Source organism: Bos mutus, chromosome 3, assembly GCF_027580195.1.
Source record: "Bos mutus isolate GX-2022 chromosome 3, NWIPB_WYAK_1.1, whole genome shotgun sequence".
In the NCBI taxonomy this organism is placed as follows: domain Eukaryota; kingdom Metazoa; phylum Chordata; class Mammalia; order Artiodactyla; family Bovidae; genus Bos; species Bos mutus.
Genome location: NC_091619.1, coordinates 100,575,989 through 100,588,767, shown reverse-complemented (window position 1 = coordinate 100,588,767; position 12,779 = coordinate 100,575,989). Strand labels below are relative to the sequence as shown.

The 12,779-nt window shown below is 50.1% G+C and overlaps 1 protein-coding gene across 4 annotated transcripts in view; it reads left to right on the top strand.

Annotated features, from left to right (window-relative positions):
- The window catches only part of RIMS3 (regulating synaptic membrane exocytosis 3), a 38,612-nt gene that overhangs the window by 24,134 nt on the left and 1,699 nt on the right, over positions 1 to 12,779 (top strand). For 3 of the 4 annotated variants that reach the window (XM_070368223.1, XM_070368221.1, XM_070368222.1), the window contains 5 exons: positions 3,553 to 3,694; positions 7,143 to 7,255; positions 10,783 to 10,884; positions 11,226 to 11,365; positions 12,300 to 12,512. In XM_070368223.1, coding sequence (XP_070224324.1) covers positions 3,553 to 3,694; positions 7,143 to 7,255; positions 10,783 to 10,884; positions 11,226 to 11,365; positions 12,300 to 12,512 — 710 coding nt within the window. Of the gene's footprint in view, positions 1 to 3,552; positions 3,695 to 7,142; positions 7,256 to 10,782; positions 10,885 to 11,225; positions 11,366 to 12,299; positions 12,513 to 12,779 lie in introns of those variants that run through there. The other variant, XM_070368224.1, reaches the window with a different exon arrangement.

Genomic DNA, 12,779 nt, shown 5'->3' with positions numbered 1-12,779 from the left:
AGCAGACACCAGGATGACCTCCAGCCTTTTAGAGGAACAATCAACAGTGGGGTTTCTGGATCACTTGTCTCTGCAGCGTGCAAGGGCATGGATGGAGGCCTGGAGAGGGGGGCAGGGGAATTGCCCACTGCCCTTTTAACTGAAGGCCTCTGTGAATCATCCAGTTGCCAAATGTCAGAGCAGAAAGGGGCCCTGGAGACCCTCTGGTCTGGTGTACTCATTTCATTGATGAGGCATCTGAGCCTGGAAAAGATAAGAACTTTAAATTGACCTTCAGAGAGAACCCTGTCATTAACTACCGGGGCAGCTTAGGCAAGCTGCTTCACCTCTGTGAGCCCGCTTCCTCATTTATAGCTTGAGGACAATAATACATGCCTTGCTGAATTGTCCAGGGGACTGAATGAGATAGGATGTGTAGAGGTACCCCCACCTCTTGCCTGATACATAGTAGATACTTGGTAAATTGTTGGTTATTATTACTGATGGTCACACAGTAGGGCCAAAAAAGAAGTGACTTCTTTAGCCACCCCTTGCTTGTAGCACACTCCCCTCCCATCTACAATTCCTTGTCCCTGTTTTTTTTCTCCCAGGCCTTGGGGTTGCCAGTGTCCCAGTTTAGAGCCCATCCTCCTGGATGGACAGTCTGGCCTCAGAGGGAGGTATGGGGCTGATCACTGTGGACACTGGCCCTGGAAGCTCTGTTCCGGGGTAAGATCCTAGCAGCATGACCCTGCTGCCCCTTCTGGGATGGCCCAGTTCCCTGAAGGACAGGGCTGTGTAAAGTGGGGACAGACCCCTCTCTGGGACCCAGTCTTCTGGGTTCTGGGTCTGCCCATCACAGGATCTTCCATACCTCTCATTGACTTGAGCCTTGCCCGTTCCCTCCTCTTCATTTCAAAGCCTGGATGATTGCACCAGCCTCCCCTCTAGTTCCCTTGCTTTTTGCCTGTTCCTTCCATTTTATTTTCCTCATGTTGTCCTAGAAAGGCCTCCAAAAACTCACCCTGAAACTTTAGAGGACTAGTCCTGGCTCTCACTTGAGGGACCTTGAGAAATTCACTTTCCTTCTGGGCCTCTGTTTCTTCTGTAAAATGGTGGTTAAAAGTCTGTCTCCCAGCTTCCTTCTAGATCTAACATTCTTTAGGTTGTGGGAGCAGAGAGGAAAGTGGGGTCAGAGTTTTGGGTTCCCAGGACACAGGTGGGTTCTGGCCTGGCCTTCAGCTGGGTCCACACAGGGCCATCTTTGGCTGTTCTTGCCTTTGATCAAACGGAGCTTCTCTTTTCAGTACCAAGGACAGCTGCTGCCTCGCTCTGGGCTCTGGAGTCTGGACCAGGGTGGGGCAAGGGCTCAGGATCGGTCCAGGAGATCCCCTGGGGAGTGCTGCTGGAGGCTGACTTCCTCTTCCTTGTCTGTGGTGGGATAGATGGGATGGCTCCTGGAGTCTGTTGGTCCCCAAGGACCACAAAATTGTTGCAAGCAACTTGGTCCAATTCTCTAGGGAGAGAGGCTACGTAAAATTACTTCCTAGATCAACAGGGTTCAGATACTGGACTGGTGTGAGACCAGTAGAGGAATTTTCACTGAGGTTGCAAGACCTTCCTTCCCACCCAGAGACGTAGGGTCTGGACTTTAGGGTCCTCATCTGTGAAATGACAGGGGCATTTCAGGATTCTGTGACTCCCCTAAGCAGGGGCTCACAGTAGGTCAGGCAGCTCAAAGAAAATAAACCTTCAAATGGGTCAAAGCTTTCCTAAGCTCTAGAAGTGGGGGGTTTGGGGTCATGAGTAGTAAGGTTCTGACATCAGCTCAGGGTATATGTTGGGGGGATTTGAGGTGAAGGAGGATAAAGTGCGGCCCCCACAGACCCTTCTGTCTTCTAACTGGATTAGAGGGGCTGTGGCAGTTAGGAGCAAGGGACAGGGCAAGTCTCCCCACCTATAATTATTTCCCAGTCCCGTGTGTAATGGGACACACACCATTTGTGGATTTGCATCCATATATATGATCGAGCAGATGGGTCCAACTGCTAGTGCTGTGGTGTGAAGGTCACATGCGTGTGGCAAACCATGTCATGTGTACATATGACAAAGACTTGGTAGGACCATTTGTGACTATGTGACTGATGTATGAACATAACACATGACCTTGGATGTGAGATCACTGTATCAATATATGTGATTGTTGGCAGTGTGTGTGCCTGAGTAAAAGAAATGCATGAGCTAATATGACTCTGTGTGAATGTGTGTGTGTGTAAGAGACACAGATACTGATGGTCTTACTGATTCCTGGATAGAGGCTATTCCAATATCCCAGAAGCTAGCGAGGTTTCAGAGAAGACATGCCTGCTTACCAGCATCCCACTGCCAGTCCCCCACCCCACTCGCCAGTGCTGCTGCCCCTCTCAGCCTTTCCTCTCCCAGTGGGACTTCCTGAAAAATAAGTAGGGCCAAGCAGGAGGGTAAAGTCCCTGTTTCTCCCAGGCTGAGGTCTTGAACACCCTCTCCCAACCCACGAATCGCCAGGGTGACCAGCTCCACCTTCCCTGCCTCACCCTGGCCTCTCCCCATCACTGTAAGCACCACTTCCTTCCCCATCAAGCTCCTCAGGCATACAAGCTCCAGGAGGGGAAGTCCCTGCAAACCCACACACTGTCTTCTGCCCCTACACTGCCCCAGCCCTGCCCCCAGGAGGAGAGAGTGTCTAGAGGGACCACACTGCAATGCTGAGGAGGTTGCCATGGAAACCAGGCAGGATGGTACACTGCTCAGAGAAGCAAAGTGTCCCATGTTCCTTGCAGGACAAAAGAGGGGGGTTAGAGATGTCAAGCCCACCCCCGCCCCCCACGGGAGGTACGGAGACACTGAGGGTAAGCTCTCAACACACAGCTTCTGAGGTTCTTCTGTAGACCTCTTCCTCAAAGCCAAAATCAGTTCAGGTCAACCTAGCAGTCTCTCTCTGACTTCTTTCTCTAGTGGCCTCTCCACACACAACCCCCTTCACATTCAGAGCCACATTGACAATGGGTGTTAGTTTGTGAGTGGCCAGAGTTTGTGTGGATTTTTTTTTTTTATATAGGACCTGTGAAGGTTTCACAGAGGTGGTTTGTGATCTCCGGGAGTGATAGGGCTCATGACAGTACTTGGAAAATGAAAAACAAATCTGAGGATTCTGGAGAAAGCAAACTTTCCAGAAGAAGAAACTTAACCCTTTGGGTCAAGGGCTGAGATTGAGTGGGAAGGTGTGGGTCAGGGGATCCTGGTGAGGATGAGGCTGAGGGACAAGGGCTGAATTCTGCTGACTCCCCACCCATAGCCCCAACATCTCCATTGTGCCTTCAGCCATCCTTCTCATCTACTTTGCGTCACTGCGCTGAGCAGGATCAGGGGTCAGGCTGTGGGCTGGCTCTAGAGGTCATCTCAGATTGCCACTGCCTCCAGTCAGAGCCCTGCCTATTCTGTACCCTCCCAAGAGGTTGACTTCAGCAGTGATCTCAGCGAAACCTCATCAGCGATCTGACCTTCTTCCCTCTCTGTGCTTCGGGGGGGTCACAGAAGGGGCCACCAAGAAACTGCGCAGCAACATCCGGCGGAGCACAGAGACGGGCGTTGCCGTGGAGATGCGGAGTCGGGTCCCTCGCCAGGGCAGCCGGGAGTCCACAGACGGGAGCACCAACAGCAATAGCTCCGATGGCACGTGCGTTCAGCCCACCCCCACCGTGTCCCCACCCTCCACCTGGGTCTTCTGGTCACCAGCGCAGGGTTGGAAAATATGGTTGGGTTTGCAGGCCAGATATCTGAGTTCCTCTGTACTCCTGCCTCCCTCTGTCCCCGTCCCCTGGACACCGGCTGCCTGGGCCCCAGTCTCCCTATTGCTCCTGGCCGCGTTTCCCCATCAGAATACTCCAGTGGCCCAAGAGCAGCCCATCCCTCTGGTATGTTTCATGCCTCCCACCTCCCAGGGCTTACGTGCCCTTCCACTCCAGGGGAGAGAGCTAGAAAGGATATGGGCTTCTAAAATCTTTTAAATGCAAAACAGCTGGTACAGCTCAGATGAATGGCATTCTCACAGGTGGACTTACTGTGAGATATATATAATCTCATATACATATATATATAACATAAATATATATGTTAAATATATTTCTTACATATGCATATGGGTTGCAGTCAAAAATTTGAAAGTCTCTGGGTTAGATATTCCCTTGATCTCTTCAAATCTATGAAATGATGGATATATGATTAAGATGTTCTGAATCAGCTTCATTAAGGCTCAATAATTTCAGAATTCTATGGCCCCATTATTTGAGATTCTGTGATCATGTCTCACTACTATGCCTGCTTCTGTGAATGCGAGTAGCTGCTTGGATTTATCTTACCATATGCAGGGCATTGCTGGCTCTTCAGATCAGGGCCTCTTATTCTGCGATCTACCAGTCAAAAACAGTGTCTCAGTCAATACAGCAACCCTCAGGGATGTTGGTGCTACCAGTATCTCCATTTTACAAGTGGAGAAACTGAGGCACGGGAAGAGGGTATGGCACCTTCCCAAGGTCACAGCTATAAAGTGGTAGTGGAGTCAGGTTTTGAATTAAGGACATTCGACCCTAAAATCTTTGTTCACAATCTCAGCACTGTCGATACTAAGCTCCTGAAATTCTGTGACCTCAAGAGTTATATTTCCCTTTGTTGTTATCCTTTCTCTTTTTTAAAAAAACTGAAGTATAGTTGATTTACAATATTATGTTTCAGGTATATAGAAAAGTGATTTGATGATGTATATGTCTATATTATTTTTATGATTCTTTTCCATGATAGTTTATTACAAGATATTGAGTGTAGTGCCCTGTTTATAGTTTAATATGGTAGGGTATATCTGTTAATCCCATATGCATAGTTTATCCCTCCATCCCTCCCCTCTGGTAGCCATTATGTTTGTTTTCTATGTCTGTTTCTGTTTTGTAAATAAGTTCATTTGTGCTATTTTTTAGATCTCACGATATATGGTATCTGTCTTTCTCTGTCTCACCTAATTCACTTAGTGTGATAGTCTCCAGGTCCATCCAGGTTGCTACAAATGGCATTGTTTCACTCTTTTTTTATGGCTGAGTAGTGTCCCATTGTATGGGATACATTTTATATATATATATAGATAGATATTTGTGGATATATAGTACACCCACCTTCTTTATCCATTCATTTGTTGATGGACATTTTGATTGTTTCCACATCTTGGCTATTGTGAATAGTGCTGCTTATGAACATCGGGATCATGCCTACTTTTTTTTACATGTGCACACTATATTTACTTATTCACTTTATTATTTATTTTTGGCTGCACTGGGGCTTTGTTGCTGCCTGCGGGCTTTCTGTGGTTGCGGTGCAAGGGCTTCTCACTGCAGTTGCTTCTCTGAACACAGGCTGTAGGCACATGGGGTTCAGTAATTGCAGCACAGAGGCTCGTTAGTCATGACTCTCGGACCCCAGAGCGTGCAGGGCTCAGTACTTGTGGTGCATGGGCTTAGTTGCTCTGCAGCATATGGAATCTTCCGGGACCAGGGATCAAACCTGCATCCCCTGCGTTGGCAGGCGGGTTCCTAGCCACTGCGCCACCAGGGAGGTCCATCATGCCCGCTTTTGATATTGTGTGGGATGGGTGTCTAGCCTTGGGAATACTGAGTTAAAAGGTGCGCTAGTGTTCTTATTGTGATGAGAAATATTTCATCATATATATGTACTCACAAGGCATGTTCAGTAAACTCCCTCTGGGCCATTGATATGTCTGAGACCTAAGAAGTTGAAATAACTTAGCAAACCTGCGAAGTAACTTTTGGTTCTATTGAGATGATGACTTTTATAACCAGCCTGTCTTTTACAGATCTGTGGAGTTTTTGAGGCAAGTGCATGAATCAAGACTGTCAGCTATTCATTTAAATTTTTCAGATCCCACTATCCAAAAAACATGATGTTAGACTACTGCTAACTCTGGCCAATAAAAATGGATGGGCCTAAAAGCCCCTTCCTAGAGAGCGGAAGCTGAGCCTGGCAAGGGAGAGACACAGGCCCTTCTGATAAGTGTATTCAGCCTGTCTCCCCTTCCTGCCTGTCTCTGGCCAAAGGGGACTCAGGCCAAAGGGTCCAACGGGGGGTTGCTCCTGGGCCAGCCTTTTCTCTCTCGAGGCAGGAGCATGGGCTGTCCTAGGAGATCTGGGAATATCCTGTGATCCATTATAGCCCCTGGGCAGTTCTGGGCCAGCCCTCCCACACCTGTCCTTTCTCTGCTGGCCACACCCAGAACATCTAGGCTTGAGGACATGCAAAAGTAGCACATTTCCTATGACGGTCACACCAGCAGCGGCAATAACTGCCGCTGATCGTTTCCTGTCTGTCTGGAACTTCTCCTGCTCCCTCTGCCCTAATCCTTACCATCGCCCTGGATGCATTGAGTGTCAGCTCTGTTTTGTAGGCAAGACAAGTCTCTTACCTCTTGGAGCGTCCGTTTTCTCATCTGTAAAACTGGATTATAGCTCCTGCCACCCACAGTGGTTGTGCAGATGAAATGATACCCATCTGGAGCTTGTAGTACACTGTTGGCATCTGGCCAACTTTCAATCACTGTCAGTTTTTCTCACAACTATTTCTCACAACCCACAGCCATGGACCACCCCCCCCCAACACTTGTCATTAATCTCAACCCTGTAATTGTGTTATTTCGGTCTCAGTTACTGTTTAGGGCACCACCTGACATTCCTGACTTGGATTTCAAAGTCATAGTCAACTCAACCTGTTTTTGGAACTTGCTCCAGGCATTGAAATATCTGACCTTTGTCTCTGGTTCTTGCCATTAACACCCCTGGTGAGGACACAAAGTATCTCGCAAGTCCTGCCTTTTCAGGGTCACCTTAGAAATCCTAGCGCTTGAAGATTTAATATCATGATGGTTAGTCTCTTTGCTCAAGTGACATCAAAGCCTTTTTCTGTAATGTGCAGAAATGAACAGTTCTGTTTTCCCCAGTCACAGTGGCATACTTTCAGTATGTCCAGGGGAGATTGGGGCACAGAGGGAGTACCCAGTGCCCCAGGGGCAGCGCTACTGCATCCCGCCACCCAGATGCCCTCACATACCCTTCTGCCCCCTTCTTCAGGTTCATCTTCCCCACCACCCGGCTTGGGGCCGAAAGCCAGTTCAGCGATTTCCTGGATGGGCTGGGACCAGCCCAGATTGTGGGGCGACAGACACTGGCAACACCGCCGATGGGTGAGTCTTCTTCTTTTATTTATTATTTATTGTAATCTTGGCTGCGCTGGGTCTTCAGTGCTACACATGAGCTTTCTCTGGTTGCAGCCAGTGAGGGCAGCTCTCTAGATGGGGTGCTCAGACCTCCTTGCAGTGGCTTCCCTGTTATGGAGCACGGGCTCTAAGGCTCTCGGGCTTCCATTGTGGCGCGTCGGCTTAGTTGCCCTGAGGCAAGTGGAGTCTTCCTGCAGGAGGGATTGAACCCACGTCCCCTGCACTGGCAGGCAGATTCTTAACCATTGGACCATCAGGGAAGTCCTGGGTGAGTCTTCTTAAAGGCAGGGTGAGTAGGGCAGTGGCAGCCAAGCAGCAGACCAGGTGAGCTCAGCAGGGGCCCCACATGATGCAGTACAAGCCGCAGAAAGGAGCCCTCACTCCAGCTCTTATGCCAGTGAGGAGGCGTCAGCATAGCGAGCCTCAGTCCCTCCCACGGCAGAGAGGAGAGGGGTTCCAGCCTTTCTCTGCTGGCCACACTGCAGCAGCTTTTCTGGCACATTCCCGCCCTCACATCACCACTCTCACCCACTATCTCACCACCTACCATGCGCCCAGCAGTGCTAGTGCCAGGCATAAGATGGTGAACAAAGATTATCATGGCATCGACGTCCACGGAGTCTGCTCTGTCACTGATTCTTTGTGGGACCTTGGGCAAGTCACATCCCTTCTGTGAGCCTCAGTTTGCTCATCTGTAAGATGGGAATAATAATGCCTGCCTTAGTTCTGCAATCTGAAGACTATTTTTTGAGTCCCTGTTTGATGCCTTGCATGAAATAGTTCATTTACGCCTTAGGAACCGTGTCTTATTTGACTTGCTACTTCTAACAGTGCCTGGCACCTAGAAGCCTTTTGGTAATTTTCTCATCCCTCCTCGCAGTAGCTAGCAAGTACTCCCTATGGTCTATTCTTGGTCCTCTTAGCTGCAGTTCTGGCTCCTTCCCCCTCTCTCTCCCTCAGATTCTGGCTGTGTTGGCTTCAAGCAGCAGCTCCCAGGCTAGCTTCCCTAGAGATGCCCGCTCGCCTCCACCCCTCCCTCCCCATCAGTCTGACCTGAGCAGTGTCTGACCCAGACGTCTGCACTCAGCCCTCGCATAGACAGTTTCTAACCTTCGACCTCACAGCAAATGAGAAAGTTGAGTGCAGACAGTGCCCTGCTGTGACCATGCAGTGGAGCTGACATTCCATTCCAGGCCAGGACTCCTCCCACTGCACTGCCCTGTCTTCCTGGAAACGGCTCACACAGGAGCCTTTGTCTACTGGAAGAGGGGTCCATAGGGACTCTCAGAGGGTAAGTGGCAGTTCCCATCTGGCTCTTGGGTGGGATTTGGCTAATTCCCAATCCTTGCTTTCAGGCTTTTAAGGGCCTGGAGAGTCTGATTTTTCCAGCTCTAGGCCCAGCCAAGGGCTGGGTGGCGGTGAGAAAAACCAGCCACTTGCACAAGGCTTATGCGCCATCTCAGCCTGGAACACTCGTGTATGGCGCCCCCTGGTGTCCTAAGTTGGGAAGGACAGGTTTGCATTGGCTCTCCTTGTTGGGGATATTACGTTGAGAGTTGCTGCTGCTGCTAAGTCGCTGGAGTCGTGTCCGACTCTGCGCGACCCCATAGATGGCAGCCCACCAGGCTTCCCCGTCCCTGGGATTCTCCAGGCAAGAACACTGGAGTGGGTTGCCATTTCCTTCTCCAATGCATGAAAGTGAAAAGTGAAAGTGAAGTCGCTCAGTCGTGTCCGACTCTTAGCGACCCCATGTACCGCAGCCCACCAGGCTCCTCCGTCCATGGGATTTTCCAGGCAAGAGTACTGCAGTGGGGTGCCATTGCCTTCTCCGAACAGTGAGAGTTAAGATTAATTAATTCCTGAGACCTCCCCCTCCCCATTCCGCACGGGGAGGTCAGGAATAGCTAGAGGGAGAGGGATGAATTGCAGGATGTATCCTGAAAGTCCTAAGTCCCCATCTTCCAAAGTGTGCAAATGCGCAGTGGCGTAATGGCTCAGAGACTCTGAAATGGGTGGCTGAGCCCAAAGTCTGGCCCATTTGAAATTTTCTGCATCAGGCTTATGATTCTGAACCCCCTTTTTTGGCCACGCAGCATGCAGGATTTTAATTCCCTGACCAGGAGTCAAACCCATGCCTCTGCAGTGGAAGCAGAGTCTTAACCACTGGACTGCCGGAGAATTCCCTCTGTACTCCTCTGAAGGACGTCCCAAGTGACTAGCAAAGATGGGCACAATAAAGGACAGAAATGGTATGGACCTAACAGAAGCAGAAGATATTAAGAAGAGGTGGCAAGAATATACAGAACTATACAAAAAAGATCTTAATGACCCGGGGAAACAATGGAAACAGTGACAGACTTTATTTTCTTGGGCTCCAAAATCACTGCAGATGGTAACCACAGCCATAAAATTAAAAGACTCTTGCTCCTTGGAAGAAAAGCTATGACAAATCTAGACTGTGTATTAAAAAGCAGAGACATTACTTTGCAAACAAAAGTCCATCTAGTCAAAGCCATGGTTTTTCCGGTAGTCATGTATGGATGTGAGAGTTGGACCATAAAGAAGGCTGAACACTGAAGAACTGATGCTTTTGAGCTGTGGTGTTGGAAAAGACTCTTGAGAGTCCCTTGGACTGCAAGGAGATCAAATCAGTCAATCCTAAAGGAAATCAATCCTCAATATTCATTGGAAGGACTGATGCTGAAGCTGAAGCTCTAGTACTTTGGCCACCTGATGCCAAGAGCCAACTCATTAGAAAAGACCCTAATGCTGGGAAAGATTGAAGGCAGGAAAAGGGGATGACAGAGAATGAGATGGTTGGATGGTATCACTGACTCAATGAACACGAGTTTGAGCAAGCTCCAGGAGATGGGGAAGCTCAGGGAAGCCTGATGTGCTATAGTCCATGGGGTTGCAAAGAGTTGGACATGACTGAGCGACTAAACAACAACAACTCTGTACTCCTGGGACATCTCCTGCTTTCCTCCCATCCTTTGTCAAGGGTGGGAACAGGCCCTTGTTTCCGGGGCGTGCCTCATGGCCTGGGCAGTCTTGTATCTTGTCAGCTCTCCAAACTGATATTCTTTAAGTATCTGCTTGACGTTTATTTAGGGGAGTAGCTGATGGCCACTGTGTAGATGGTGAAGACATCTATTGAGCACACAGCCTCCCCTGTCTTCCTGATACAGAAATCTGTCCCCAAACTTGCTATTCCTCTCAGTGAAACAGAGCCCCCTCCCTTCTCCCATCCCAGCTTACCTTTGTGATTCCCTAAGCAGGGCCGTGGAGGGTCACGCCCCCACCCCACCCCAAGGGCCCTATCAAAACATTTCTCAACTGCTTTAAATTGGCCTCTGGAGAGCAGCTCCAGCGCATGCAGTTTTTGTCCTTCTTGTGCCCTTTCCGTGCTGGAGCATCCTCTGCAGACTGCATGCTGTGGGCCAGCCTGCCCCTTGGTCTGACTCTGCCTTGACGGTCCTCCTTCTCCCTTGCAGGGGATGTGCACATTGCCATCATGGACCGGAGTGGCCAGCTGGAGGTGGAAGTGATTGAGGCTCGGGGTCTGACCCCCAAACCTGGCTCCAAATCCCTCCCAGGTGAGGCAGAGCAGCTGAGATGAGGGATCTTGGAAATGGGGTCCTGCCAGGGAGGGATTCACAGCTGAACTCTGGGTCTAGCAAGTCCTGGCTCCCCACTGACCTAATCAGTATTTTCAACAGTGGAGTCATGGATTGCCTGGAAGGCCAGTGGGGGGCAGGAATGGGAGGGGAGGACGGAGGAGTTGGTATTCGAGTCCATCTTGTCCACCTGCTGTCCACTGGTCAGCTCCTCCTGCTTACCCTGCTCCCCTCCAGGATCATGTGGAAGTTAGGGGAAGGGGCAGGCCACAGCAGTTTCCCCGGGACCCCTCCCCATCATGCTCTCTTCCGTCCCTCAGCCACCTATATCAAAGTTTACCTACTTGAGAACGGGGCCTGCTTGGCCAAGAAGAAGACAAAGGTGGCCAAGAAGACCTGTGACCCCCTGTACCAGCAGGCTCTGCTCTTTGACGAGGGACCGCAGGGCAAGGTGCTGCAGGTGAGCATCACGAGGCCAGGGAGCGGGGCAACTCTCAAAGACTACAGACTGTCATTTAAAATTTACTTACGGTTTATCCTGTGCCAGCACTTTAATACCCTTTACCCATTTTTTGTTACAACCTAATGAGGTGTTATTGCCTCCTGTTGATTGATAAGGAAACCAAGGTTTGGGGGGATAACTTGATTGCCCCCAGGTTGCACAGCTGGTAGGTAGAAGCAGGTTTTATTTTTTTAAGATTTTTTTGTTTTGATGTGGACCATTTTTAAAGTCTTTATTGAATTTGTTACAATATTGCTTCTGTCTTATGTTTTGGTTTTTTTTGGCCAAGAGACATGTGGTATCTTAACTCCCCAATCCGGGATCTAACCTGCACTTCCTTCAGTAGAAAGCAGATTCTTAACCACCGGACCACCAGGGAAGTCCCCTAGAAGCAGAGTTTGACCACCTTCTTCCACCAGGTGGTAATGTTTATCATCATGATCCAGCAGCAGAGCGATAGCTGTGGCCCGGGTCCTGGACTCTCAGCCTGCTTGCAGCTCTGGAAGCCTGTCATCCTGGATGCTAGGAGGCTCTGGAAGTCAGGGCCAGCTTCTAATCCCAGCTGTGCCACCAACTGCTGTGTATCTTTGGGTTAGTTGTTCGCTCTGAGCTACATTTCCTTTTTGTGGAAATGATCCGTATAGCACCTCTACCTAGATGGTTGTAACAATGGAGAGAATATATGTAAAGTCTGTACACCATAATGCATACCATAAATGCTTAATAAGCATGGCACACCGCAAGTGCTTAATAAGTTGTTGCCTGAAGTCAGTCTGAGTTCTGCGTCTCGCAGTCCCGTGTGCCCTGGCAGTCTCTACACGGTTCCTCGGCCACCGCCCAGCCCTGGAGTTGGAGAGCTGGCTCAGCTGCTCTCTCTTCCCCTCACTGGCAGGTGATCGTCTGGGGAGACTACGGCCGCATGGATCACAAGTGCTTCATGGGCATGGCCCAGATCATGCTGGACGAGCTGGACCTGAGCGCCGCAGTCACCGGCTGGTACAAACTCTTTCCTACGTCCTCCGTGGCAGACTCTACGCTCGGCTCCCTCACCAGGCGCCTGTCCCAGTCCTCCCTGGAGAGCGCCACCAGCCCCTCGTGCTCCTAAGGACCTCAGGGAGAGGCCGGGTGCGATGTGAGAAGGGGCATGGCCGCCTCCCACCTCCCCCTGTACATAGTCTCCACGTCTTTCTGGCTCCCTTGCCCTGCTGCATGCCTGTTGGCTCCTGGGCCTGTCCCAGCTGTCTTTGGAGACTCTAGCGCGTGTACGTGTGTTTGTGTGTGTGTGTGTCTGTGTGTGACCATGTTAGATCTATTCATTTGTCTGGGTGTAGTCTGTCTTGGTGACTATATGGGCTGAAACCCATGTCTCTCC